Consider the following 26,647-nt stretch of genomic DNA (forward strand, 5'->3'; position numbering starts at 1 on the left):
CACAACCACAATCATAGCACGCCCACACACAATGCTCATCGATGCATGGAAAATGCCAAAAAAATGTTCAATGCGGGAATGATGACCTCGATCTACCAGCGAAATCGTTCTTACAAGCGTGTATGTCATGAAGACAAGGGACAGCGAGAGGAGTCAGATTCAGAGCCTAACGACTCTCGGGAATCAGACGCAGCCAGAGACTGCCGAGCATCGAGCGTTCGCGCACAACCTCCCACGGCCCCATGATCACGCGCGCCGGATCGCCGTGCCCGAACCGCGCCTCCATTGCCTGCCGACCCTCAGCAGTGCCCTCGGCCTCGAGCGAGATCATGCCTTGCCACTCAGGCGCGACCCGGTCGCCAGCCTTGACCTCGATACCGCCAACGTGCAGGTAACGCTTGGCGCTGATGCGGGCGCCCGACGTCGTCATGTGGTCGCGGCGCTCGTACGCGAGACGCACAGAGTTCATCGCCTGCTGCGCCCACGGCGCAAAGTCGAGGTAGATGATCTGTGGTGTCGGGAGGAACGGATCGTAGTATGTCGGCGAGAGCGAAAACGCGTCCAGGTAGTGCGGGAGGTGCCCGGTGTTGCAGTGCACATACTCGAGCGGCACAAGCTTGTGCTGAACAAAGGGCACAAAGATAAGGACGTGCTCGGTGTTGGACGGCCTGCTGAGAGCCGTATTGACCTGGTTGTTAGCAGAGTTGACGATGGATAGCTGTACTCACAACAAGGTCGCCAAGACGCATCCGCTTACTCGCACCGCACTTCTCGAGCTCACGCCACGACGCATCTGCGCCCTCCTTGGACGGCCAACGATGAACCTTGTCCGAGATGGGAACGAAGACGCGCAGAATCGGAGCGCGGCCAGTCATGAAGGGCGGAGGACGCTCAAACGCGAGCTCCACGCGCATCAATTGCGTCGGCGAATCCCAGCGGCGCTGCACTGGTGAGTTGGAGCCATTGCCGTTGGCCCCCACGTCAGAGCGCTTAGACGAACTGCTAGTGAGGGACGAGCGAGCGCCGCGACGAGAGCCGCCAATGGGCGGAGGCGCGGGAAGCGTGTCAAGCGAACGGCTACTTGACATGGCGCCGTTGTGGTGAGCCACAGAGCCCGACTGCACGGACATGATCGATCCGGGTCGGCTTCCTGATGGCCCACCGTTGCCGGACGGGCTGAGGGAGGCGTTGTCGCCATAGCGGCGGAATTCGTAGCGCTTGGCCGTCGGATAGCTCACAGGCGGGAACGCAGCCTTGCCCTGCGGGACTGGAGTGGCTGGTTTCTCCCCCGAGGTTGGCGCCATGAACGCCGCGGACTGGACCGAGGCCATGCTGTTCGACCGCTTGCGTCCAAAGTTGAACGACGGCGCAACTGAAGCGATCGAGCCAATCGAGCCTCTGCGATGCACCGGCTTGCCGCCCTTCAGAGGCAGCGCTGGAGCCGAGTCGCGTGGGCCGGCGGAAAGCGGCTCGGGCATAACAACCTCAGTGACGCGCTCACGCCGCGGCATCTTCATTCCGCTACCGGCATCAGAGCCTGTGTAGCTTCCCGTGCGGGAACCAGGACGAGACCCGAGGCGCCGGAGTGCGCCGCCCATGCTGTGGAAGCTGCCGGCAGAGCTCGACTTGTGCAAAGGCGGCAGCTGCAGGTCGTCGTCGAACGGTAAGGGTGGCGCGTATGGGAACGCGGCCGCAGGTAGCGTGCGCAGGAAGAGGACAATGAGCGAGTGCGACAGGCTCAGATGCCTCAGGAGGTTGTGGTACTGCCCCGGGTAGGTGCTGTAGACCGCAGGGTCGTGCAGCAGAGACTCCACTGTTGCGTCAGCAAATGCAGCCATTGGTGTACTCACGGAAACCCTCCCAGACAGTCAGACCAGGCCACGACCGGCCGCGCTCCCGCTCGATAGTGATGCCCCACTCGCGCATGACCCAGCGCCCAACCATCTCGCCCGAGATGTACTTGCGCAGCTCGTCGTCCGATCCGAGCAGGTTGAGGAAACTGTTGATGTTTAAGAACGGGAGTAACGACATTGTGATGCGCGGGTGCACTAGTAAGCTAGTCATCGACCTCTCAACCTTGTGCAAGAGCTTGGGTCGCCCTCTGTCCATGACACTCGACGCTCTAGCGGTGCTGAGGCTGCTTGCCATCGACGGTGCCGGCGAGTCGGACTGCCGAGAGAAGCGCGACATGGCTGCAGAGACAGCGGACGCGGTCGACACGGAGCGCGAGCCAGTTGACGCGGAAGCCGGCGTGTGTGTAGCCAGAGTTGGGCTTGGCGGCATGGACACGGAGGGGCTGGCCAGTGGGGACGATGCAATGCGGCGCCCTTGGACAGAGGTCCGGGTGCGTGGCGGGAGCTGGCTGCCGACAAGTGCAGCCGTTGGCGGAATGCCGTTGCCGACCCCAGCATACGTTCCAGAAGGCTGGGCCTGAGGAGCGCCAGTCTCTGGCTTGGCGTCACGTCGCTCAGGTACAGTACTGGAAGGTGTGAACTCGATCGGCGACATCAGGCTTGAACCCTTCGGCGGCGGTGCCTGACGCTGCACCTCCTTCGTCACCGACGGATTCGTGGCAGCCGTGGCGGCCGCTAAAACAGGAGCAGTATAAGGCTGTGGCTGTGGAGGCGGCATAGTGGCTTGGGTTGACGTCGACGGAATGGTGATCTTGGGCCTGGACAAGGCCGTGCTGGCCTGTGGAGCCATATTCGTTGGCGCGACAGCGGAAGGAGGTGGCGCGATGGGATGGCTGGTCGGGACAACTGGTGTCGCCCGGCGCGTGTCGCTACTTGCGATGACGTGTACAGTCGCCCCGGAAGCTGTGGCCGCTGCAGATGGCCAGGTGCCAGGAGGCGACTGACTCGGCTCTGGGGGCAGTGCTCGCCAGCCCGATGGCCAAGCGCCAGGAGGTGACCGGCCCGGCTCTGCGGGCAGTGGGCGCCCGCCCGATGGTGACGGCGTCGGCCTCTGCGACACCGACGTAGAGCGTGCAGGCGGCGCGATCACAGCACGGCCGTTGGGTACCGAAGGAGCGGAAGCAGGAGTTCTCAGACCCCTGTCCAACATTTGTGTTTGGTGACTGTTCTGGACAGGGGCTGGGGACGACACTGCGTATGGGTTTCGCGACGCGAATTGGCCAGCCGACGGTGGCACCGGCGGTGATTGGGCATTACGGTGGCCACTGTTGCTGTGCGCATCGTGTTGCGGAAGCGACCCGTTGGGAACCCGGGGCTCGGTTGCGTCAACAGACGTCATACGCTGCGGAAGTGGCCCACGACGAGCTGGACCGTCGTTGCCACTGGCGTCGAGCAGAGGTGGACGCGAGTACACCTGTTTGGGGAATCCGCCGCTGGGATCCATGGGGTTGAACTGGGCCGTTGGTGGTGACATCGGAGGCGACGCAAGGGCAGGCATAGGTACCGACCGGTGTGCAGCTCCAGGAGGCAAAGGGAGTGCGGACTGGTGACCTGTCGGAGGACCAGGTCGCGACATTGGAGGGGAGAAGTGACCGTTTGGTAACGCCATTCCGTTTGATGGATAAGGCCCGGTAGCGTGCGGACCGTTGGCGACCGGTGTTGGCAGTGGCCGTGGTGAGGGGTAGTTGTTATTGTGAAGCTGTCTGGGAGGGGCCATGGGAGGACTGTTTGGGAGCTGCTTGAGTGGAGCCTTGGGTGGGCTGGTAGGAATACCGTAACCGTTGGCCATGGGCTGTTTGTACTGTGCCTGAGGTGGACTGCTTGGCAGTGCTTTGGACGTCCCATTGGACAAACTTTGGCCCACTCCGTTGAGCATACTGTTCTGCATCGGCAGAGGCACTTCATGAGGTACTCCGTTCGGCATGCCGTTAGCTTGGCGATGCATCATTGCGATAGGCGTGCCGTTGGGGCGAGCATGTGGGGCGTGGGCGGGCGTCCCAACATCTGTAACAAGATTAGCCAGGTCCACAGCCACAGAATGCTCACCTTGGGCTCTACTCTGGACCCGGAAGCCGGAACGAAACCCCTCGGAGCCGTTGAGACTGTTGGTCGGTGCAGCAGCGCCAGGGGGCAACGAGTGGGTGTTGTAAATGTTCGAGACACGTTTATTGGGAGGTGAATCGCCGAGCATGGTACCCGACATCAAGCCGCCAGCGCCGGGAGCGCCTTTGGTGACGGACGCCAGCGGCGCCGTACTGTCACTCAAGAGAGTTGACAGGCGAGGTAACTGGGGAGGCGCCGCCGGCGGGGCTGGGGGAGGGGGAGGGGGAGAGGAGTGAGATGACGAAGATTGTGTGAGGCGGCGGAACAAGCTGGGCTTCTTCTGCACGCCTTGGCCTTGGCGCGATGGATCGACGGAGGACATGCCTGGCTTGCGTCCGCTCTTGGTGCGCCTAGGCGACGAGTTGACGTCTGGAGGAATGACAGAAGCCGAGTCGACAAACTCCCACTCGCTGTCGATGATATTAAAAATGTCGAGGACGCTGCTGCGTTTGTCTTCACCGTTGAAGAGAGTCGGAGGCAGAGCACTGTACTGTGAACGTAAGAAAGCAGAGGGTGGTGGGCCGCGCGAGTTGCGTTTCAAATTGCCGTCGTTGGAGTCGGCCGGGGTGGAAACAAGGGAGGGAATGGATTGATAGGATTCGAAGGATGATGTGTCCAACGCGGAAGTGCGAAGCGGAAGAATAGGAGGTCGAGAGAGTACAGAGATTGGAGGGGAGGAAGGGCGGGTGATGGAGCGCGGAAGAATGTCCGAGGCCATGGATCAAGCAGCTCGAGCGCGAGGACGGGTTAAATGGGCAAGAGGGGGCAGTGTAGAAAAGTGTCGTCACGTTGTCGTGAGGAAGCGATGGGTGGACACGGCCCGCGGATCACAGATGGGGAACGCCAATGATGCGCGCGTGCGTGCGCGTGCGGGGTTGCGAAAGGGGGGGTCCAGGTGGGGGCGCGGGCGCAACGGCAAGATTGGTGATATCGGAGCGGGGACAGTGAATGTGTGGATCGAGATGCGCAATGACAACAACACAGCAAGAGATCGAGATCGGAGGATCGAGGTGATGATGGGCAGTATTGGAGATTTGATGACGGAGATGGGAAGACGAAGAGTAGTGATGGGACGGTGAGCGCCGAGCTAGGAGGGATGGTGATGAGGGGCAAACTTACGTCTGGAAAGGGAGCAAGGGGTGGGTGGGACAGGGACTGTGCGTTGGGGGGTGGGAGTGAGGGCAAGTGAGGGTGAACGAGGACGAGGACGAGGACGAATGATGAGGAATCTAGACCATACACAGTGTCACAGTGGATGGACCGACAAGGGACAAAGATGGAGGCGTTGGGGTTAGGGAGCGTGGTTGTTCTTAGTGGGCGCGTCTTCCTGGTCCTGTTGATGGTTGTCTAGGTACAGAGAGATTGATGTGAGGATTGGATGGATGACGCGAGAGGGGTAACGGTAATAGCGGGAAGGATAAAGTCCACAGTTGGGTGACCGGGAGACCGGGAAGTGTGTTGAATAGTAATAGTTGCAAGTGTAAAAGATGGCAACTAGTCAAGGTGTTGATACTTGGTTGTGAGGTGGTGTAGGTGGAGCAAATGGTGTAGCTGTAGCCCGCAACTTTACCGCCGTAAAGAGATGAATAGAGAGGGTCGGAGGGCGCGGAGGGTCGGAGGAAGAAGAGAAGAGTGAGGAAAGGTGGATGGTTTCAAGGCGCTACAAAATATCAAAGCGGTGTCTGGGGTGCGACTGGGGTAACTCTCGAGTGCCTTTACTGGGCCAAAACGTCAAGAGATTCCGTTTTCGCGTCAATGGCAAGTCGGTGTCGTCCGAGTCGTAAATTGCCGACTACTAGATGTTGATGGGATGAGGGTGTATGAATATGGGTGTGTGGCGATGCGTGGTGAGATGCAAACCAAGAGATGAAATGCATAGAGTAGGCCACGGTGGAGACTGGGGGCGACTAGTCGAGGCGCGAGCGGAGGAGGGATGGGCGGGGGCGGCGTTGGGGCCTCGCTTTGCTGCTGCTGAACACGGTCTCGGACCGAGTTTGATCACTTCCCCCTGGCCTCTCCTCTCCTCCACGGCCTGGGCCTCGGACCTCCTCTCCGCTTAAGCCCCTTTCTTTACACATGCTCAAAGGATCGCCGTTCCTGGGTGTCTGTTGCTCGGGTTGCTGGCTTTGAGACTCGGAAAACAAATATCCCCCTCCATACTTGGTGTCTCACACCATCACACACAATTGTTGTTCTCGCGATTCATGTCGTCGCCCAAGACGCCGTATCATGAATTGATCATGGAATTCATTGATTGAGAATGATAGCACCGAGGCTATGGAGATGCGAGATGGAGTGTTCAGGGTTGGCCAATTTTGACCAGGTACAGGTACAGGTATACAGGTGCCATTGTGAAGTTTGTGAGTCTCGGTATAATACCTCCGTTCTGCCGGTTGCCAGTTGTCAGGGAAGTAGTCAGGTGTTTACTATACCGCTATATGAGTTGGTTGTAATCTGCAAGGGTTAAACAGCTAAGACTGCCGCGTCGCACTCTCCACTGGTAAATGGGGGGAAAGTTAGGGCACCGCTCTCGTCACCCAAATGCCACCTGTGCCATTCGCCTCACCATGCTCACCAAACACGGTATAGGGCATGATAACCTTTGTACCTTTGGTCACCCATCACCCAGAGCTCCAGAGCTCCAGAGGGCACCAAAAAAAAAGCCACCGTCGCAGGATAAACTTTTAAACTTATAGGTGACAGGAATTCGTGCAACAAACATCTTCAATGCGATTGGTATAATACCCTTGTCTAAGCGTTGTAAACTAGTTTAATGAGTTAGTCTTCAATCAGGGATGTGACCTTGTCTGGAACTTCAAGTCATTAGAGCGTCGCAAGTTTGTTTCTAACATCTACGCCCTCTAGGAGCGCGAATCCCTTTCCGCTCTCAACACTACCACCAAACAACGCGTTCAGCAAGGGAACAGCCGTTTCTCATGCCGCAGATTAGGGAATGGAAACAACTCTGACTCGCCAGACACGAGGCACTACTGAAGAACACACGCCAACAGTCGTTCTACACGCGGAAAGCCGGTTGGATCTCGCGCCGATTCAGAGGGATACAATTGCATTACTTCGCATGACGTTGCGCGATGATACGCGTAAACAAGATGGCGGATGGCGTGGGAAACGCCAGTAGCAGGCTGGCCTCATCGACCGCTCAGCTGCTGAAGCTGCTTAGGTTGCGGCTCTCGCGGAGGGCTGCGGGACGTAGTTTGCGTGCAATCAGAGACGTAGGGCCCAGCTTTGGTCGGGCACGTTCAATGCGACGCTCAAAGCGGGTAACGACCTCACGCACAGCTTCTGGATCGACACCAACCACAGCAGCTGCAGCGGCGACCACGATCGCCAAAGGTTGTGGGAGGGTGGCTGTTGGCCCGTACAATTGCACTGCCTCACCAGGAAGAAGAGGAAGGGCATAGTTTGGCGTGTCAGGTGGTGGTGGCTTGGCCTGTGCCAAGCAGTCCGTGGCGGTACGCTCGTGGAATTCTTCCCACGAATTCGGGCTGTTTGGTTTGCTCTTTGGTGCCGTGGGAAGAGGGAATCTTGCGCCTCCAGGGCCGTGGTCCCGGTCAGAAAGTAGGACGTGTTCTGCACGGTCGAGGAAGCGGTCGATGCCGTCGCCGTCTATTTTGTGGAATTGCAGCGGCCCCAAATCTCGAAGCGTACCTTTGAACGCGCCGGTTTGAAGGCGGCGGTCCAGCTCTGCAACCCAGTCTTCCCACTTGGGCATCCCGATCACTGGATCAGAACGGATCAACGGTAACCTGTCGTCAGCTCGGACTTGATGCACTGCACCTCGGCTTCCCGTCCAACCCATATGCGAGCTTCATGACCACTACCCAAGCAGCCGCAATGCTCAGCTCCGGCATGACGACGTCCTGCAGCCGCGTCGCCCTCATAACGGGATATCGAGTCTCTGAATTGTTGCGATTGACTGTGACTGGAACGTATGTCGTCGTTGTGATGGACATGTTGGCATCCACAGTCTGCAATAGCCGCACGACCTGGTCGTACGTGCGCACTCCAGTCAGTCGAAAGGCCAGATAATGACTCACCATCACCACCTAGCTGTGAGACAACGTACCATGCCACTGGTGGAAGGTTAACCTCGGGCATTGGCACGCCAAAGTACGCTCGGAGGATGCGCGCGAACTCGCGCGTGAGCTTAAAGAGGAAGGCCACGGAAGGGGGCCGCTGAGGCCGCAACGATATGCGGGCGGCGTGATTCATGTGTCGCACCATATCAGCCGGGATGAGCGTGGTGTTGGCAAAGTCGATGTAAGGGATTTGAAGGGTGCAGATGAGCTCTTCGATCCGCTGAAATGTAAACGGCACCCGGAGCATGTATAGTGCGAGTACGACCGTGGATAGGACGTCCGAGATGCGTAATGGCCGTGAGCGCTTCCACGGCTCCTTGGCCTCATTGGTTGCCGGGGTGGGATCCGGATCCTCGTCCTCCTCATCGCTGATCATGGGTTCGTGGCCGTCCTCGAGGGCGCGGAGGTCTGCGTCCAGCTCATCGTCCGACTCGCTCCCTGTCTCACTCTCATTCTCGCTCCCGCTCTCGCTCTCATCCTCACTCTCGTCCTCCGCCCCAAAATCCTCGCGGTCAGAAGGCGAAGGCGTCGTCACGTCGTCGGCCAGGCTCCGCCGGCTGCTCTTGTGAAGCCGCTGCGGGGACGGAGAGCGTGAGGTGGGCTCCGGCGTTACTTGCGAGATGAGCAGCTGGTATGTCCAGAGGTCACGCGCGATCGCCTCCAACGCGTCCGGGATCGCCCACAGCTTTTGCAGCGCTGCAACCTGATGCCGCAACAGGAGCTGCAAGCCCTGCACACGCAGCCACTCGGCCTTGCGGCCGCGGTACACCGTCTTGTCCGCGCGACCAAAGAGCTTTCGCTTGTCGCCGCGCTCGCGACCCTTAAGGATGCGACGCTTCTGGAGCGCGTGCCCAGTCGGCTCGGTCATGACTTGGCTCTCGGAGCGTACGCCCTGTGGTCAGACTGACACTCTACAAGTGCGCACCTGGAGCACATGTCCGTCCTCACAAACGACCTGTCCATCCCGATTCTTGTGCCACTTGCGCGACCCGCAGATCGGGCAGGTCTTCTTGCCCATTGCTGCTCGAACCACCGGGGCCGTAATGATAGTCATCAACTAACATCAACTAAATTGGGAAAGTGGGTGGCCAAAGGCACAACCAGGTGGAGGTAGACCACGTGGGATTATACGGGATCAAAAATTTCGTCTCTCACCCACCTCCACCGCAGGACTTGCTAGGTGTTTTTGCGAACTGGCAACAGCAAATAGACCAAGCTACTTCTCCATCTACAGATACTGTAACAGCCATGGCCAAGATTAAGAAGAAGGGAGAGTCCGGTGCGGCCAAGAACTACGTGACCCGTAACCAGGCGCTCAAGAAGCTCCAGGTGTCGTTGTCCGACTTCCGCCGCCTGTGTATTCTCAAGGGTATGTTGAGATCATGTGAGCAAGCGCGATGCTGACCACAGGCATCTACCCGCGCGACCCGCTGCACAAGAAGCGCGCTAACAAGGGCTCGTCTGCCCCCGCCTCGTTCTACTACCACAAGGATATCCAGTACCTCCTCCACGAGCCACTGCTCGTCAAGTTCCGTGAGCACAAGGCGTTCTCGAAGAAGCTCGCGCGCGCCGTTGGACGTGGCGAGTGGGGCCTTGCCAAGAACCTCGAGAAGAACAAGCCGATTGCTCGCCTCGACCACATTGTCAAGGAGCGCTACCCGACGTTCACGCTCGCGCTGCAGGATCTCCAGGACCCGCTCAACCTCGTCCACCTCTTCAGCAAGCTCCCGACGAACCCCATCCCGGGCAAGACTCTTGTGCCGTCCGAGGTCATCGCCGAGTGCGCGCGCCTCAACAACGAGTGGAAGGTGTGGGCGATCCGCACGCATGCGCTCCGCAAGGTCTTCCTCGGCATCAAGGGCGTTTACTATGAGGTCGAGGTGCCGGGCCACGGCGGCGAGCCTGTGACCGTTCGCTGGCTCGAGGGCTACGAGTTCCAGCAGCACGTTCCCCACGACGTTGACTTCCGCATCCTCCTCACGTTCCTCGAGCTGTACCGTACCGTCTGCAGCTTTGCGCTGTACAAGCTGTACACGGACGAGAACCTCGTGTACCCTCCACCTCTCGATGTCGAGATGGACGAGCGTGGCGAAGCGGTGGGCGCCTTCCGTCTCGTCGAAAACAAGACGACGAGCGCCGCGCCGGCAGCCGTCTCGAAGAAGGCTGTGAAGCGCGCGATCAAGGGCATCGCCGAGTCCGGGCTTGCGGGTGACGACGAGGACATCGAGATGGACGACGCCAATGGCGCCGAGGAGGAGGACGAGGAGTTTGTCGAGCGTCCGTCCAAGAACGCCGAGGTCGAGGACGTCGCAACCGGTGTACTGCCAACGTACACGTCGCTGCTGGCCAAGTCTGATGCGAGCGCGAACAAGGACAAGCTCCTGTTCTCGCCGTACACTTTCTACTTGTCGCGCGAGACGAGCTCGAGGACGTGGGAGTTTGTCATCCGCGCCATGGGTGGCAAGGTGGTCACGTCCTTGTCGGCACCGAGTCCCGGCGCTGCGCCCAACGCCGACGCGATCACGCACGTGCTCATCGACAGGCCGATGACTGACGAGCGGAGGCGCGAGCTTCAGGGTGGGCGCAAGTGGACTTGGGTACAGCCGCAGTGGGTCGCCGATTGCGTCAACCGCGCCAAAGTTCTGGGGACTGAGGAATACGGGCCGGGTAAGCTCCTCCCGCCCCATCTGAGCCCATGGGACGGCGACGGCGAGCCTGAGAGGCCGTGGCTCGAGGCGGGCGAGGGCGAGGTCGCCGCTGAGGGTGTCGAGGAGGAGGAGGAGAGCGAGGACGACGAGGAGGAGAAGGAGGAGGAGAAGGAGGAGGAGCCGGCGTTCCCGCCAGCATTGCTCGAGGCGGCCAAGAACCCGTCCGACGCAGCACTGGTACACGCTGCCGAGCTTGAGGCCGAGGCGAATGGGACTAGCCACACGGCATTCAAGGCGCAGCTCAAGGAGGCGACCAAGGTGCACGGCGGCAACAAGGCGGCCGCAAATGGGCGCGCGGACGAGGACCTGCGCAAGATCATGATGAGCAACAAGAAGGCCAAGCTGTACGAGAAGATGAAGTACGGGAACGCGGAGCGGCAGGCTGAGGTGAGTCTAGACTTTGCTGTGACCAAAACGCTGACAGCCAGAAGGAGAAGCTTGAGACTCGCCGTCGCGAGATTGAGAAGCGCAAGCGCAAGGAGGCCAAGGCTGGCAAGAAGGCGTAAGCGTCTCCTCGAGTGTACGACGCCATCTCTTGCACCTGCCTCTAGCTCGATTCCTGCACTTGTTCCACCATGTCTCGCCCTGCATAGATAGACTGATGCATCTGTATACCACGTGATCGGAGTCGGACTCAACCGACGCCACCCGGGTCCCCGGAGTCTCATATCTCGGGACGATCGGCGAACTGGTATGCAAAACACCGTTTATGTTCTTTTCATTCAGTAATAACGACGTTGATGCCGAGCTGCCGGAGCAGGAATCTGCATATCACAGTTTGAACGTACATCTGCTGCCCCACACGGGAATGACCGTGGAGGCCTTGGCAATGTTAAGCGGCAACATGAGCGGCAACATGTGGCCCCTCAGTTAGCTTATGGATCCTCGGGCTGCACGCCGGTATCGGGAAACGCGCCGCATCGCGGTTAACACCATGGTACCACCCATTCTTAATAAGACGAGACGCGCCGCTCCTCCCCCCACGCACTGTTCTAAATCTCTTTACCTCGTACGCATCTGTTCACGATCATGCCGTTCAACCAGAGCCAGCTTGACGAGATCGTCCACAAGGTGGGTTCATTCCGCGGCCGATCCTCCTCCACCGGGCATCGCCAAGCCAAATCCTGATTCAACGTAGCTGATAACAGTACCACACCGACGGGTACGTCATCATTGACGGCCTCATCCCCGACGAGTTGTACGAGCCCCTGTGCACGGCAGCCGATGAGGTGACGGCCAAGGGCCGTGCGCACGAGTGGAAGGACGTGCGCATGGTCGGCAAGCAGTTCCCCCCCTGGGTCGAGGGCGACGACGTCTGGGGCATCCAGAACATTATGCACCCCGACCTCGCGCAGCCCGTCTTTGCCCAGTGGTACGGCAGCGACGACCTGCTCGATGTCAGCGCCGCGCTGATGGGTGTGACGCGCGACGACATGCAGTTTGGTGAGTCCCCGAGCGAAGCGAGGGTCGAGGACGCTATCTCGGTTCTCTTTCCGTAACTCCTGGCCCCTCCCTCATCCCTCCTCGCTGCTTCGCTGCTCGCCGGGAATATAGCTAACGGCCAGAGCTCTTCAACATCCTCGTCAACCCCCTCGAGAAGAACTACGCCCTCTCATGGCACCGTGACGACATCAAGGCGACCGCCACGGCTGAGGAGGAGGAGGAGGAGCTCAAGATCAAGCACTACAGCATCCAGTGGAATGTTGCACTGTACGACGACGCGTGCCTCACCGCCATCCCGCGCAGCCACAACCGCGTGCGCACCTCTGCCGAGCGCAAGGCCAACCTCGAGGGCGGTGAGATGCCTGGTGCACAGACCCTCAACCTCAAGAAGGGCCAGGGCGTGTTCTACAACAACAACATCAGTGAGTCGGCATTTTCGGCCGACCCGTTGGCCTCGATTGCTCATCACCACATCCCGCTAACCCCAGTGCACGTCGGCAAGTACAACCTCGCCGTCAAGCGACGCACGCTGCACGGGTGCTACGGCTGCCCCCCGGCCGGCGACACCAGCCGCGCCCGCAACCTCCTCCAGCACGGTCTCGGGTACGCGACTGACCCGTCGTTCAAGAGCACCCTCCCGAGCACCTTGTGGCCCATGGTTGACCGCCTCAATGGCCTTCAGGCAAGCATGGAGGGTGTTGAGCAGGTGTACAGCCAGGACTTGTAGACGAGCTGAAGCCTGTAATAGAGTAGATAGATAGGAGAAGGAGTCAATGTATTGATATTTTTACCCCCTTTCTGCATTCCCCGAGACGCCTCTGCATTCTAGCCCAGCCGACCCGGCCTCGTCAAGGTGCTAAACGACGGCGGGAGCCGCTTACAAACGCGTACCGCGTCCCATCATGTCAACGGTAGCGCATCCGCCTTGCAAGGGCGTCAGTGATGACAAAGGCCTACTGGCGCGCCAGCTCGTCAATGCTCTCCAGTGTCAGCCTCTGACCAGTCTGCTTTGCACTCGGACCCGTCGGCCTTCAATGTGTCTGGAGGTCACGTGGGAGGATGGGTCTTGGGCACGTGGCGATGTTATTTATCTACATCACCCACTTTATTCCTGAAGTTAAATGTCACCAATTCATGCAATTCAGTAGCTCTAGCTAGTCAGCTAGTCAGCTTGTTATCTGTTGTGTTTTGTTGTGTGGTGTTGTTTTGGTGAGTAGGAAATGTGACGCATGTGGCGTTTATGAGATTGTGTCATGGCGTGGGAGCGCGGCTTTTTTGGATCCTATTTGGTGTAAGGCTCATCAAATCACGAGGAAGGGGTAGAATGGCAAAAGGCGCGAGATTGATTCCTTGTTCTCCTTCCCACACTTTACAAACTCGAGAAGAGTTATTGTCAGCCGTCATTGTTAAGATGTCATTCAGTTCCGCATCGGATCAAAAGCATCGTTAACAAAGCGAGCGGTATTTGACCGAGGTACGGTGTCTGGAGAAAGGTCTCATGTACGACTTCAAGACAAAGATGGGTGGGCACGGAGTGGGGAGAGGGGAGGAACATGGCACGCGTCTGTGGCGCCCCAAGGGTGAAAGTCAAGCAAAGGGGCAAAGGGCGAGGAGAGGACAGGGAATGATGATGAGGGGGGCCCAAGACTGCCGCCGGGATCGCGGGATTGAAAGAAGATAGGAACAATTGTGATTGGAGGGAACAAAGCTACAAAGGAATTACCAAGGTCTAGGCGGCTCAAGTTGTATTTTACAGTAATAAACGGGGCGAACAATGGGGGGGGGGGGGGCCAGAAAGGTAGATGGGAAAGGGAATGCAATTAGAAATGACGATCTACCGCAGGTACTGTAAGTAACTGTGCGCTTGTGCTTGCGCTTGCCGGCGAGGGCCTGTTATGTTATGTCATGTCATACCCAACTAGCCGCAAAAACCACGACGCGATATCATTCGAATACACTATTCGTCCACATATCGCCCATACCGACATGCCGACATGCGCCATGAGTGCCCACTTGTTTTTGCCCAAATCACCCCAACACTAGCTCTAGACTTTGTAGACTTTCCCCAAGATCAGACAGAATCCCACCCCACTCGTCCCTGACAGTCGACCCTTGCTTCTCGCACAAAGCGATCTGCTCCTTCCCTCTCTCATATCTAACGTTCATAAGCCAACCTTCATCAACTGTCTCACACCTCCCCTTCCCTCCCACATTCAACAGTGAATAGCTGGTCATCATGTCCAAGCCCCAGCTCACGGAGGAGAACCTCAACCATGTCGCGCAGCCGCGTCGCATGTCGCTGTGTAAGGCCCTCTCACTCACTGCAACGTCACTGACTTGAAGCGTCAACGCCGCCCGGCTCGCGCACACCGAGTCTGCACCAGCCCGCCATGTCGCGGCGCAGCTCGATTTCGGCTGCCGGTCCGACCTACTCGATCGACACGACCCAGATTGGCGTGCCCACCCAGCGCCGCCCCAAGCAGCACCATCGCTCGCTGACTGGTGCGATTCACATTCACATGCGGCGACGTCACTAACGCCCCAGGCTCGTACTTTCCCGGCGCCGAAATGGGTGGTCAGGTGCACGACGAGTCGCCCATTGGCGACCCCTCGGTTTGGGCTGAGGCGCTCAAGGCCAACGACGTCGACACAACCGACACGCAGCAGGTCGCCAACACGGTTGTCCGCCACGTCACCACTACCCTTGCGCGTCAGGCTGCCAACCTGGACGAGCTTGCCGCGTATCAGGCTACGGCACTGTCGGTCCGCGACCGCCTGCTCAAGCGCTGGAACGAGACTACGACGTAAGACCCCCTTGTAACACTATCCTGACGCAGTTACCACACTAGAAGCGCGCCCAAGCGCATCTACTACTTCTCGATCGAGTGGCTCATGGGCCGCTCGCTCGACAACGCGGTGCTCAACCTCGATATGCGCAACACGTACGAGTCGGCTACCCAGAAGCTCGGCTTCGTTAGTCACCCGCTTGGGCCCACTGACCCCAGAACTTTGAGGACCTCCTGAACGAGGAGCGTGACGCCGGCCTTGGCAACGGTGGTCTTGGTCGTCTCGCGGCTTGCTACGTGCGTTCCCCCGTCACTAAGAAGATTAACGCTAGATCGACTCAATGGCGACCCTCAACCTCCCCGGTTGGGGATACGGCTTGCGCTACTCGTACGGCATCTTTAAGCAGCTCATCTCGAACACGGGCGAGCAGCTCGAGGCGCCCGACCCGTGGCTCGACCGCGAGAACGTAGGTGCACCCATGACGCACGCTCACACCAGCCCTGGGAGATCCCCCGCATCGACGTCGCCTACCCCATTCGCTTCTATGGCCGCGTCGAGGCCGTACCCAACACGGATAGAGCCGTCTGGTCTGGTGGCATGGAGTGCCTTGCCGTCGCGTACGACGTTCCCGTCCCCGGCTTTGGCACCAAGTGAGTAACTCGCAAGTCGCAGCTGACGGCAGGAACACGGCCAACCTCCGTCTCTGGGGCTCGCGCCCGATCCAGGGCTTTGACCTCAACTCGTTCAACGCAGGCAACTACGAGGCGTCCGTCCAGACCTCGTCGCAGGCCGAGAACATTGTGAGTTTCTTAACCTACAGCCTGACGCCAGACCCGTGTCCTCTACCCCAACGACAACATGTACTCGGGCAAGGAGCTGCGTCTCAAGCAGCAGTACCTCTGGTGCTCGGCTTCGCTCCAGGACATTCTCCGCCGCTACCAGAAGCTCGACCTGCCGTGGGAGCAGCTCCCAGACCACGTCGTCATCCAGAGTGAGTGCCTTTGTGTACATTGTTAACCACAGTGAACGACACGCACCCGTCCATTTCGATCGTCGAGCTCATGCGCATCCTCATCGACGAGGAGGAGGTGCCGTACGACATCGCGTGGAAGATCACGACCAAGGTCTTTGCCTACACCAACCACACCGTGCTCCCCGAGGCACTCGAGAAGTGGCCGCTCAGTCTCTTCGAGAACATGCTTCCGCGCCACCTCCAGATCATCTACCGCATCAACCACGACTTCCTCAACGAGGTCGCCAAGCGTTTCCCCGGCGACATGGACCGCATCAAGCGCATGTCCATCATCGAGGGTACGTGGTGTAAAAAACAAAACTGACGTGCAGAGGGCCCCAGCAAGTACGTCCGCATGGCCAACCTCGCCATTGTCGGCTCGTTCAAGGTCAACGGCGTCGCCGAGCTCCACTCGCAGCTCCTTCAGGCGACCATCTTCCGCGACTTTGTCGAGTTCAAGGGCCGTGACAACTTTACCAACGTCACGAACGGTGTCACGCCCCGCCGCTGGCTGCTCCAGTGCAACCCCAACCTCGCCGAGCTCATCACCCAGACGCTCGGCTCGGACCACTGGCTCGTCAACCTCAAGCAGATCGCGCAGCTCATTCCCATGGCCGAGGACGCTGCGTTCCGCAAGAAATTCCGTGACATCAAGATGGAGAACAAGGCGCGTCTCGCCGAGCTTCTCGAGAACGAGATGGGCGTCTTTGTCGACATCAACTCGGTCTTCACTTGCCAGATCAAGCGTCTTCACGAGTACAAGCGTCAGACTCTCAACATCTTTGGCGTCATCTGGCGGTACCTCCAGATCAAGAAGGCGACGCCCGAGGAGCGCAAGAAGATGGTCCACCACACGACCATCTTTGCGGGCAAGGCCGCGCCTGGCTACTACATTGCCAAGCTCGTCATCCGCCTTATCGTCAACGTCGGTAAGGTCGTCAACGAGGACCCCGACGTCGAGGACCTTCTCCGCGTCGTCTTCGTTCCCGACTACAGCGTCTCAATCGCGGAGGTGCTCATCCCCGCCGCCGACGTCTCGGTCCAGATCTCGACGGGCGGTACCGAGGCCTCGGGCACGTCCAACATGAAGCTTGGACTTAACGGTGCCCTCCTCCTCGGCACTGTTGACGGTGCAAACATTGGTGAGTGGGCACCCTTTCCTATATGCTGACATGCAGAGATCGCCGAGGACGTCGGCGAGGAGAATGCGTTCCTCTTCGGCCACCTTGCAGCTGACGTCGAGGCTGTCCGTTACTCCAACGCCTACCAGCCCACTCCGCTCGAGGAGAGATCGCCCGAGCTCGCCGAGGTGTTCCACGCGATCCAGAGCGGCATGTTCGGCGACGGTAGCGTGTACGACCCCGTCCTCAAGACTGTGTACGACAACGACTACTACCTTGTCTCCAACGACTTTGGCAGTTACCTCGCTGCCGAAAAGCTCGTCGACGAGCTCTGGCAGGACCAGGAGGAGTGGACCAAGAAGTCAATCCGCACGGCCTTTGCCATGGGTGACTTCTCGTCTGACCGCTCGATCCAGGACTACGCCGACTCGATCTGGTCCCTCGAGCCCGACCCGGTTCCCGACAACTAATCGCTCTGCGTCTAGATCGTTGCTTGTCTGTGCGTGTCTGTCTACCTAAACAAAATGAATCGTATGCTTGTTGTGACAGGTAGCGCGAGTGCAGACATCGAGTGGCTTTGATGAACGGATCAAACCCTCGCCCAAACGTCGAGTGAACTTATGACTTGGATCAGTTCGACTCTGACTGATCCAAGTTGGCTGTGATCCGTGTCCGAACAGACTCGCAACAATGGGTTCAGCTCCGTGTTGCGTTGCGAGTCGTCTGGAACACAATTCCGATATCCTGACCGACTCTGGCACTATCAAGTATCGCCACTATCAAACATCGCCGCGATCGGACTCTGAATCATCTCTCACACCCAGGTGACAATGTGACCGCGCAACAACAGCATGTCGCGGTATAGGCCTCCATCCCCGTCTCCGCAACTGGCCCCATACTATCATTCCCAGCCGAGTTGGGTGTTCCTGGCGATAAGGAGCGCTTTCCTGCAGTTCAACGAAGCGGAACGATGTTATCGCCGATGCCGGACATCAGATATCGCCGGTATCGGAGTGGGCAGTACAACATCAGGGTGTCCCTTGGTCTTGCCTGCAGGGGTCATTTACCATTGGCACCAAGAGCACAAGAAGATCATCTCCATGCATCGGACATCCGTCGCGAACTGATAGCACGGCCCGCCGGCGCGCCACCCAGCGTGCTCCTCGTGTTTCGGCGTATAAGACGTAGATAGCAGGGTCAGATTGCTGAGCCCCACAGTCAACAACTCCTCACTAATCTCAACAGTTCTAACAATGAAGAAGGTCGGCCACGCCCCTGACCCCGACGCGATCCCGACGCTAGCCCAGCTCGGCGTCGAGCTCCACCCCGACACCCTCCACTTTGTCGAGGACCCCCGTGCGCTCGCCGACGCTCTGGGCGGGAACAGCGTCATCAATGTGTTTCGCAACCCCATCGTCTTCCTCGCTGCGCTTTGCGCTTGCGTGGGCGGTCTCATGTTCGGCTTTGACCAAGGTATCCTCTCCATCGTGCTCACGATGAAGCAGTTCCTTGGGGTGTTCCCCGAGACCGACATCAACGTCACTTCAAAGGCCGGACTCAACAAGGGTGTCATGACCGCGCTTCTCGAACTCGGCGCGTTCCTTGGCGCCTTCATGAGTTCTTTCGTGGCGGACAGATATTCGCGAAAGATGAGCATCGTGTTCGGCTCTGTGTGGTTTGTCATCGGTAGCATCCTCCAGGCCGCCAGTTACAGTTTCGCGCAGCTCGTTGTAGGCCGCTTCATCGGGTGCGTACTCCACTCTTTTTTCGTCTCTGACCCCAGCGGTATCGGCGTCGGAGTCCTTTCTTCGACAGCGCCAATGTACATTTCGGAGATTGCGCCTCCCAACATTCGCGGCGCGTTCCTCGTGCTCGAGGCATGGTCGATCGTCTTTGGCGTCGTCGTCATGTTCTATATCACGTACGGTACTCGGAACATGAACAACGACTGGTCGTTCCGTCTCCCTTTTACCATACAGATGGCACCTATCGTCATTCTCGCGGGGCTTCTCTTTTTCCTCCCCTACTCGCCCCGCTGGCTCGTCCAGGTGGGACGCGACGAGGAGGCGCTTCAGAGCCTCGTCCGCCTCCGCCGCCTTCCTGCAACCTCTCCCATCGTCCAGGCGGAGTGGATCACGATCCGCGCAGAGGCCATTCGAAACCGCGACGTGCTCGTCAAGGGGCACCCCAAGCTTGTCGGTGACGACATCAAGAGCGTGCTCAAGATGGAGGCCGCGAGCTGGGTCGACATGTTCCGCCCGGGGGTTATCAAGCGTACTATGATCGGCGTGGCACTCATGGTTTTCCAGCAATTTACAGGAATCAATGGTGAGTAGCTGGCTCTGCCCGTTTCCATGGGCGCATTTGTGGCGGTTACAGGCTGCCTGCCTATTCCAACGTTTTCTGGTCTCTCTCGCTAACCCCAGCACTCATCTACTACTCGCCGACCCTCTTCCAGCAGCTTGGCCTCGATTACGAGATGCAGATCACAATGAGTGGCGTGCTGAACTGCACGCAACTCGCGGCGGTCACAGTCGCCTTCCTCTTCCTCGACAAGGTCGGCCGCCGCCCGCCCCTTATTCACGGGGCGTGGATGATGGCGGCTTCACATTTTATTGTGGCGGCCATGATTGGCGTATACGGCAAGGACTGGGCAGCGCACGGGACCCAGGCGTGGGTTGGCGTTGCTTTCATCCTCCTCTTCGTCTTCTCGTACGGCATGGGCTGGGCACCGATACCCTGGACCCTGCGTGAGTGCCATAGGCTTTTGGAAATGCTAACCTCAGCCGCCGAGGTGCACTCCTCGAGCCGCCGCGCTAAGGGTGTCGCGATCACCACTTGCACAAACTGGTACGTCTTGAAACTCATCATCATCCGTTCTTGCACTAATCCGCAGGTTCTGTAACTTTATTATCGGTGAGGTTTGGCGTTTCTGATTGTCATTCAGTGACCAGGTTGCCCTGTTTGACTGGATCGCACAAGAGCTAACACTAGGCCTCATCACTCCGCCCATGGTCCAGGGCACAGGCTTTGGCACCTTCATTTTCTTCGGTTTATGGGCAGTTGGAGCCTTCGTGTGGGCAATCTTAGTCCCCCCCGAGACCAAGTGAGTGGTACCGCAGAAGAGGCTGACGGAAGGGGCAAGACGCTTGAGCAAATCGACGCTGCATTCCATTCGCACGATGCAGCCGACGAGGTGGCCGCCAAGCGCGCGATCCTGAGCTCAATTGTTGGCACCGACTACAGTCGCAACAACTCTAAAGATGATCGGGAGTGGGTAGAGAGTGCTTAACTCAATGGCGTTGAGCGGAGCGAGATTGGCTGACCAGGAAGGAGGTTGGAGAGTGTGTAGTGAGCGAGATGGTACGAATGTATGGATATTTATTGATGAGCGAGCCAGATGGCTCACGGAAACGTCAGCAACGACAATCAGCGCACACCATACTGCATAAACTAACTAGCCGGCTTACGCGCAATCAAGGTAAACGAGAGTGGCATGCAACCCCCATGTTCCTTCAATCCCCACTCGTCCAGCTCCCTCTTCTCCATCATTCCCGGCATCGCTTCCCACGGCACAGAGTCGTGCTCCTCTAACCCCTCAATCACCAGCCCCGCGAGCAGAAGGGACGTGATGATCTCGCCCAGCCCGTGGTTCCACTGGAAGCTTTTGGTCGCGCTCAGCTTCTCCTCACTCTCGACATACGTGTCGACCTCGTCCCATTCCATCGGCTTCGAACTCGTGTTGAAATACGGGAACCGCAGAGTCGGACCGTCGGGGATGCGCTCGTCGACAGCGAACAGGATGGGATGGCCCTCGCGGAGAAATAGTCGACCACCCGGGGAGAGGAGGGAGGCGACAACGGTCGCCCAGCGCGTCATGTCAGGGAGCCAGCATAGCGCCCCGATGCCAGTGTACACGAGGTCAAAATGTCCGTCCACCACGTCGCGAGCCGCGTAAACATCTGCCTCAACGAACGCCACGTCGTCGCCGGTCTGCGCCACTAGAGAGCGTGCAGCCGCGACCGATGCCGCCGAAAAGTCGAGCCCGCATACTTTTGCGCCTAAGCGCGCGAGGGAGAGCGTGTCCGTTCCGATGTGACATTGGAGGTGGATGGCGCGTTGGGCCGCAATGTCGCCTAGCCCAGGGACATCGAAAGCGACGACATTGCTCAGGCGCGTCTTGTCGTCAAGGTACTGCCGCACCTTATATCCAGAGTCAGACTTGGCGTGCAGTACCGCTCGGTTGTCCCAGTTGGCCTTGTTTGTCGCTGCGTGTTGTTCGTCCATGGCGAGTGCATGATGCGACAAGGGAATCAGCTGCTTGGTTCTATATAGTGTCCACATGGTACCGTGCCTGGCTGGTCTCTGCTTGCACTACAGCCACTTCCGGGACCGAAGCGAGTCGATAGCGTGCAGAATGCACTCTTCATCAACTACAATCAATACGACTTCCGATCATCATAGTTTCGCGTCGTCCGCGCCTACGCGCTCACGCGCCCAACCTTCTCCATACCCTCGGGAAGGATGTAACCTCCTTGCCTGCGGGATTCGTCGAAGATCTCGAGCGTCTCGGCCGTGTACTTGTGCGACACAAGCTCGTTCTGAGTCCGACCGTCGCGAATGTCGCGCGCCACCGCGTCCGCCTCAAAGTAGAGCCCAGTACCCGGGAAGGCGTACTCGAAGGTTTGTGGCTCACCCCATTTTCCAGGCATCTGTGGGGTCTCACCCGGCGTGTACTTTGTCACGCTAAACTTGGTGATACGGCAGAGTATGTCGTGGATGACGACTTCACCTTCAGTTCCGCTGATCGTGGCCGTGTGCTCGCGAGGCATGCGTGCGTTAAAGCTCATGTTGCACACAGCGCGCGCTTCAAGGTTGGCATAGTCGAGGACAATCGTCGTGTCGAGGTCGGTGCCCATGCGTGTCTTGCTCATTACGCAGGTTACATTAGGCGCGGCGCCCTTATTCGCCGGGTTATCCGTCAACGCGAGGCGGGCCGGTACCATGCAGTACGCCCCAATGTCGAGGAGCGGGCCACCGGCTGCCGCGAGGCCGATGATCCGGTGGTCATCGGGCAGCACATTGTAGTTTGGCACCGAGAAATTGGCGCTTACGGCGTGGATATCGCCAATCACCTTGTCCTTGTGAAGCTTGGTACGCAGGGCTGCAACCGCTGGCTGGAACGCTGTCCAGAAAGCCTCCATCAAGAAGAGGCTCTTCTCGGTCGCGAGCGCCACAAGCTCATCCCACTCGGCAGCGTTGAGTGTCGCCGGCTTCTCGACGAGTACGTGCTTGCCGGCTAGCAGTGCGGCCTTGACATCATCGTAATGAGTCGGGTGCAGCGTTCCGATGTAAACAATGTCAACGTCCTGGCGTCAGTTGATAAACGTGAGGATTTGCCAACGCGACGTCAACGGGAAGCGGCAAAGTGGCTAGTATCCCATAGCTCTAGGCCCAGTCTGTCTTGTGTGACACGTACCTCCCTTGCGTACAGGTCTGCATAACCGCCCACCGCCACTGGTGGTGGCCGCAGACCTAGTTGCTGTGCAGTCGCGCCTTTGGGCAGGTATTTGTCAATGAACGCTGCCGCGCGGTCTTTGTCGCGCGCGCCAACGGCGGCGACGCTGTGCAGTACGTCCGTGACATCTGAACGGGGGAGCGCAAGGTCCTCCACGAACATGGACGAGATCCAGCCAGCGCCGATGATTCTTGTGTCAGTGAAGCTTGCAACCTAGGGAGGAGGAGACAAGGACAAGCCGGTGACTCACCCCCAGGAGGCGATGTAGGGTGCCATGTCGGTCGTTCTGATTTGCGATACAGGAGGGGAAAGGCAAGGAGACAGAACAGGAGATCAGGAGATGAGACGAGATTGTTAGTCTACGAAGGAGCGGTGTGTCTTTTATATCAGTTCCATCAGTGATGGATGTCATCAACCTGATAAACTGTTCAACTGGAAGCTATCTGTTCAGTGGGAGCGGCATTGTACATTCCGCTTTCGGCCCGATGTTTTGCTGTTGATTTTCGGCCCGGTGTGTGGCGGGTTTAGCAGGTGAGCATGCAAAATGAGCCGAAAGGGCCAGACTGCTGCTAGCAGTCTTGCCACTGGCATTCACGATCAGTGCATGGTGCCAACAGCTAAGATCGGTGCATAAACAGGCTACATAATGATAAGTCTAGATGAGTCAGGATGTGATGGGGTGTGGTGCCGACATGGGTATTTGTGCAGCCGTCTCTGTGGGCCGCGCAGATCTATAAGCGCCAGTTCCATTACACCTTCGGCTTTTCGTGTTTGGCGTGGAGCATGGCTTCGACCTCTGCCTTGTGGTCCTGTCGCGCGTTCACCATGCTGAGGAACACCTTGGGTCAGCGCAGTCATCGCCGAACACACCGTCCAAAGAATGCCGGCGCCCTGTTGCGCAGGGAGACGGTATGGCAGCGGGACAAGGCTAAAGTTGACGGCCTGAAAGACGGGCCACACGCTCCAGTTGGCCTTGAGAGCCATCATGTACACGTCGTCAAACTTGGTCTTGATCTCGGGTACGCTCTTGCCCTCAAGCAGGCCGATGAACGTGAGGAACGTCGCGAGCTGGTGTTAGGTGCCTACCAGGCTTCTCCGCATGACTTACACCAGCAGGGGCACTGAGGTTAGCAAGGATCCCTTCGGGTGGTGGGGACTCACAACACCAGCTGATCCGATAGGACCCGTTTCGCAACCGCCGGCACAGGACTCCCGACCTTGGGAAGAGGGAACACGCGGTCGAGCGCTATCAGCCACTTGCCTGTCATCAGCGACGTCGGTGCGAGACCCACCTACGAACGGTCCCATTGCAAACCCAAACGCCGCAAAGCGCGCCGTGCGCGCCGCATCCCATGGTTCACATCGCCCATGTTGCTTATACGAGATCACCGCATTCGCGCCTTGCGCCTGGAGTCAATGTCATCTGAGTGGGGCTACAGGCGACGGCAATCCCTCAAGCAATGTCTGAGGGGCGGCTCCTCCATGATCGGGTGCAGGGCCCGCTTCGACGGACCGCCCGTGTATGCGTGTATGGGAGTTACTCACAATGAGATCGCCCGTTGATTGCAACGTCCCGTTTGCCAGCACAAGGGTGCGCATCGGGTGAACTTCGTAGCTATGGGCGTAGAACGCGTTGAAGCGCGAGATTAGCGCTGAAGTGAGCACGGTTAACGGGTGAGGGCGTGGTTCTCGCTGTGGTCCACAAGGTGACCAAGCCGCGAGTTTCGGTGCGGTTCACACATCGAACGTTACACAAAAGTCTCGCCAGCCTCGGACATACCTGCGACCATTGTTGGGAACGTGTTGGATGATGAGCAAGTCCAACTTTTCGTTGACAGGGGTTTGGTTCGGCGTCTCATCTTTCTTCCTTTCGGCATTGCCCCGAGAGATTGGTGGTGACGTCAGGCACCACGAAAAAGGACCGGCCCGCGGCCCGGCTGCTTTTGAACCAGGTCAAATCACACAAATTCAACACCGCCGTCCACCAGCACCAACATTGATAGATCATAGATGTCAATACATAGCGCACAACCCAGCGCCTCGCGGTCGCGTGGGTTGCTTGTTGAAAGTAGGATACAGTGAAGCACGCGGGGTGTATCCGTGCGAGCGCTTATTGTTGGATGGGCTCTGCTCGGGTACTGGGTGTTTTAGATACGGAACGAGAGCGAAGAGATTAGCGGTCGGCGAAGAGGTCACACGCTCTTTTCTAACCCAGACGGAGCCCCGCCCTTAAAGTGCGCCTCGGATGCGCGCCGCACGGCGACTTGGACATCCTGCACCTCGTCCTTAGGAGGTCCGGCGTAGTTTTTGCGGCCCCAGGCAAAGTACCAAATCGAGGCGATGGCTACGAATGCGACAAAGACAACAGGCGCATAGTTGACAGTGGCTGCGGTGACCGGCAGGAGTGCAGGCATGCAGAACAGCGGGAGAGCAAGGAAAGACCAAGCTGTCGTCAGCAAACTTGTCACACAAGCAACTCACCAACTGCCACAGTGTTCAAAACCCAGCCAAACTTGCCGAGCGGGAACTTTGCCGCGGCCTCAACCTGGCGGCGCTTCTGGAGCATCGAAACGAAAATGGGAGTGGCGTACGAGGCGGTAAGAGTCATGACACCGACACCCGAGAAGGCGTTGAACGCCGCGGGCGAGCCAAAGTAGATGACCCCAAGGACAATCTGGACAGCCATTGACAGCATCATGGCATTGAGGGGAACGTCGAGCTTGGTGTTGACCTTGCTCCACAGCTTGGCGCCGGGAATGGCGCCGTCACGCGAGAACGCCCAGGTGCAACGCGACGCGGCAGTGGTGCACGCAGTGCCGCAGAGAAGACCGAGGATCATGATAGGAAGAAGGAGGAGGAACGCGCCAGTGGATGAGCCGACGGCAGACTTGATGATGCTGGGGGTCGGCTGTCCAGACTCGAGGGCAACAAGATCGGCGAGGTTAGGGAGAACGAACATGAGAGGAACGAGGAAGAGGAGGCCACCGAATGTGTTGAGGCAGATGGTAAGGACCATGGCCTTGGGGACCTGGGTAGCAGGGGCCTGAACCTCTTCGCACATGCTAAGAAGCATGCCAGTCGACGAAGTCGCATACGCAGCGTGGAGGAGGCCAACGCAGTACGACCAGCCTGCAGGCCAGCCGGACGAGGGCTCAAAGCCACCAAATGCGAATTTGGCGGAGCGGCGACCGTTCTTTGCAACAGTCAAGATTGTGACGCAGATGCAGATAAGGGCCAAGAAGGTCCAAGCAATGGCAAATGTCTGGGCTGTCAGCTTGAGAGCAATACATTACTCACGTCAAGGTACGGCAGCCAGCGATTGCACGTAGCCGAAATAATGTTGCAAAGAATCGTGATGGCAACGAAGACGAGGAAGATCTGGTAGGTTTCGGCCTCCCAAATGCCGACTCCTGGTTCCTTTTCAAAGACGTTGATGCACGCGACGTAGAAGAGGGTCGTGCCGAACTGGACCGCAAGGGTGATTGTAATATTTCCGACAACATACGCCCAGCCGCAAATGTAAGCCGCGACGCGCTTGATGCTGTGCGGCGCGAGCATAAAGGTTTGGTAGTAGACACCGCCAGCGGTGGGATAGACCGAGGTAATCTCGCCAAGTGACGCCGCGACGCAGAGAATAATCAAAGAAACGAGGACCCAGCCCCAAATGACGACAGCCGGACCACCGCCCTGCAGAGGGTAGTAGAGCGTCGTGGAGAGACCGTATGGAATGGAAGCGAGGACAAAAGACATGAAGGCGGCTTGGAGAGTCGAACGAGTGCGTACGAGCTCTGCCTTGTAACCCATCTTGGCGAGGAGGTCATCGGCAGAGTCGACCGCTGTGCGCTCGGACGGGGTGGCGTGCGCGTAAGCTGCATCATGACTGATGCTGCCGTCGCGATTATGATAAGACGAGACCATGATTGGGGATGGTAGTAGACCGGT

The 26,647-nt window shown here is 58.5% G+C and overlaps 10 protein-coding genes across 10 annotated transcripts; 4 read left to right on the forward strand and 6 right to left on the reverse strand.

Annotated features, from left to right (window-relative positions):
• Positions 1 to 166: 166 nt before the first annotated feature.
• On the reverse strand, positions 167 to 4,104 carry CcaverHIS019_0405280 (uncharacterized protein; the record flags this gene model as incomplete). Its single annotated transcript, XM_060600373.1, has 4 exons — positions 167 to 688; positions 729 to 1,813; positions 1,851 to 3,917; positions 3,960 to 4,104. 4 exons carry the CDS (start codon positions 4,102 to 4,104, stop codon positions 167 to 169), a joined length of 3,819 nt encoding a protein of 1,272 aa, XP_060456973.1.
• A 3,072-nt stretch (positions 4,105 to 7,176) lies between these two features.
• Positions 7,177 to 9,134, reverse strand: CcaverHIS019_0405290 (uncharacterized protein; the record flags this gene model as incomplete). Its single annotated transcript, XM_060600374.1, has 4 exons — positions 7,177 to 7,643; positions 7,686 to 7,783; positions 8,104 to 9,008; positions 9,042 to 9,134. 4 exons carry the CDS (start codon positions 9,132 to 9,134, stop codon positions 7,177 to 7,179), a joined length of 1,563 nt encoding a protein of 520 aa, XP_060456974.1.
• Positions 9,135 to 9,364: 230 nt separating this feature from the next.
• NOP7 (uncharacterized protein) lies at positions 9,365 to 11,330 on the forward strand (the record flags this gene model as incomplete). The annotated part of the gene is made up of 3 exons (XM_060600375.1): positions 9,365 to 9,485; positions 9,527 to 11,211; positions 11,253 to 11,330. 3 exons carry the CDS (start codon positions 9,365 to 9,367, stop codon positions 11,328 to 11,330), a joined length of 1,884 nt encoding a protein of 627 aa, XP_060456975.1.
• A 523-nt stretch (positions 11,331 to 11,853) lies between these two features.
• Positions 11,854 to 12,994, forward strand: CcaverHIS019_0405310 (uncharacterized protein; the record flags this gene model as incomplete). Its single annotated transcript, XM_060600376.1, has 4 exons — positions 11,854 to 11,895; positions 11,973 to 12,267; positions 12,390 to 12,689; positions 12,756 to 12,994. The coding sequence occupies 4 exons, from the start codon at positions 11,854 to 11,856 to the stop codon at positions 12,992 to 12,994; spliced, it is 876 nt and encodes a 291-aa protein (XP_060456976.1).
• A 1,509-nt stretch (positions 12,995 to 14,503) lies between these two features.
• On the forward strand, positions 14,504 to 17,657 carry GPH1 (uncharacterized protein; the record flags this gene model as incomplete). The annotated part of the gene is made up of 12 exons (XM_060600377.1): positions 14,504 to 14,570; positions 14,611 to 14,769; positions 14,813 to 15,071; positions 15,105 to 15,240; positions 15,273 to 15,350; positions 15,386 to 15,520; positions 15,553 to 15,704; positions 15,737 to 15,854; positions 15,886 to 16,045; positions 16,078 to 16,365; positions 16,399 to 17,208; positions 17,245 to 17,657. The coding sequence occupies 12 exons, from the start codon at positions 14,504 to 14,506 to the stop codon at positions 17,655 to 17,657; spliced, it is 2,775 nt and encodes a 924-aa protein (XP_060456977.1).
• Positions 17,658 to 18,440: 783 nt separating this feature from the next.
• Positions 18,441 to 20,479, forward strand: CcaverHIS019_0405330 (uncharacterized protein; the record flags this gene model as incomplete). The annotated part of the gene is made up of 7 exons (XM_060600379.1): positions 18,441 to 18,934; positions 18,971 to 19,515; positions 19,614 to 19,937; positions 19,974 to 20,037; positions 20,084 to 20,103; positions 20,182 to 20,293; positions 20,326 to 20,479. 7 exons carry the CDS (start codon positions 18,441 to 18,443, stop codon positions 20,477 to 20,479), a joined length of 1,713 nt encoding a protein of 570 aa, XP_060456978.1.
• A 161-nt stretch (positions 20,480 to 20,640) lies between these two features.
• Positions 20,641 to 21,474, reverse strand: CcaverHIS019_0405340 (uncharacterized protein; the record flags this gene model as incomplete). The annotated part of the gene is made up of 1 exon (XM_060600380.1): positions 20,641 to 21,474. One exon carries the CDS (start codon positions 21,472 to 21,474, stop codon positions 20,641 to 20,643), a length of 834 nt encoding a protein of 277 aa, XP_060456979.1.
• A 194-nt stretch (positions 21,475 to 21,668) lies between these two features.
• CcaverHIS019_0405350 (uncharacterized protein) lies at positions 21,669 to 22,981 on the reverse strand (the record flags this gene model as incomplete). The annotated part of the gene is made up of 3 exons (XM_060600381.1): positions 21,669 to 22,556; positions 22,667 to 22,895; positions 22,956 to 22,981. 3 exons carry the CDS (start codon positions 22,979 to 22,981, stop codon positions 21,669 to 21,671), a joined length of 1,143 nt encoding a protein of 380 aa, XP_060456980.1.
• A 473-nt stretch (positions 22,982 to 23,454) lies between these two features.
• On the reverse strand, positions 23,455 to 24,495 carry CcaverHIS019_0405360 (uncharacterized protein; the record flags this gene model as incomplete). The annotated part of the gene is made up of 7 exons (XM_060600382.1): positions 23,455 to 23,544; positions 23,576 to 23,773; positions 23,814 to 23,826; positions 23,867 to 23,966; positions 23,998 to 24,112; positions 24,251 to 24,357; positions 24,486 to 24,495. 7 exons carry the CDS (start codon positions 24,493 to 24,495, stop codon positions 23,455 to 23,457), a joined length of 633 nt encoding a protein of 210 aa, XP_060456981.1.
• Positions 24,496 to 24,897: 402 nt separating this feature from the next.
• Positions 24,898 to 26,623, reverse strand: CcaverHIS019_0405370 (uncharacterized protein; the record flags this gene model as incomplete). Its single annotated transcript, XM_060600383.1, has 3 exons — positions 24,898 to 25,151; positions 25,187 to 25,967; positions 26,003 to 26,623. 3 exons carry the CDS (start codon positions 26,621 to 26,623, stop codon positions 24,898 to 24,900), a joined length of 1,656 nt encoding a protein of 551 aa, XP_060456982.1.
• Positions 26,624 to 26,647: the final 24 nt, after the last annotated feature.

The sequence above is a fragment of the Cutaneotrichosporon cavernicola genome (genome assembly GCF_030864355.1).
Source record: "Cutaneotrichosporon cavernicola HIS019 DNA, chromosome: 4".
In the NCBI taxonomy this organism is placed as follows: Eukaryota; Fungi; Basidiomycota; class Tremellomycetes; order Trichosporonales; family Trichosporonaceae; genus Cutaneotrichosporon; species Cutaneotrichosporon cavernicola.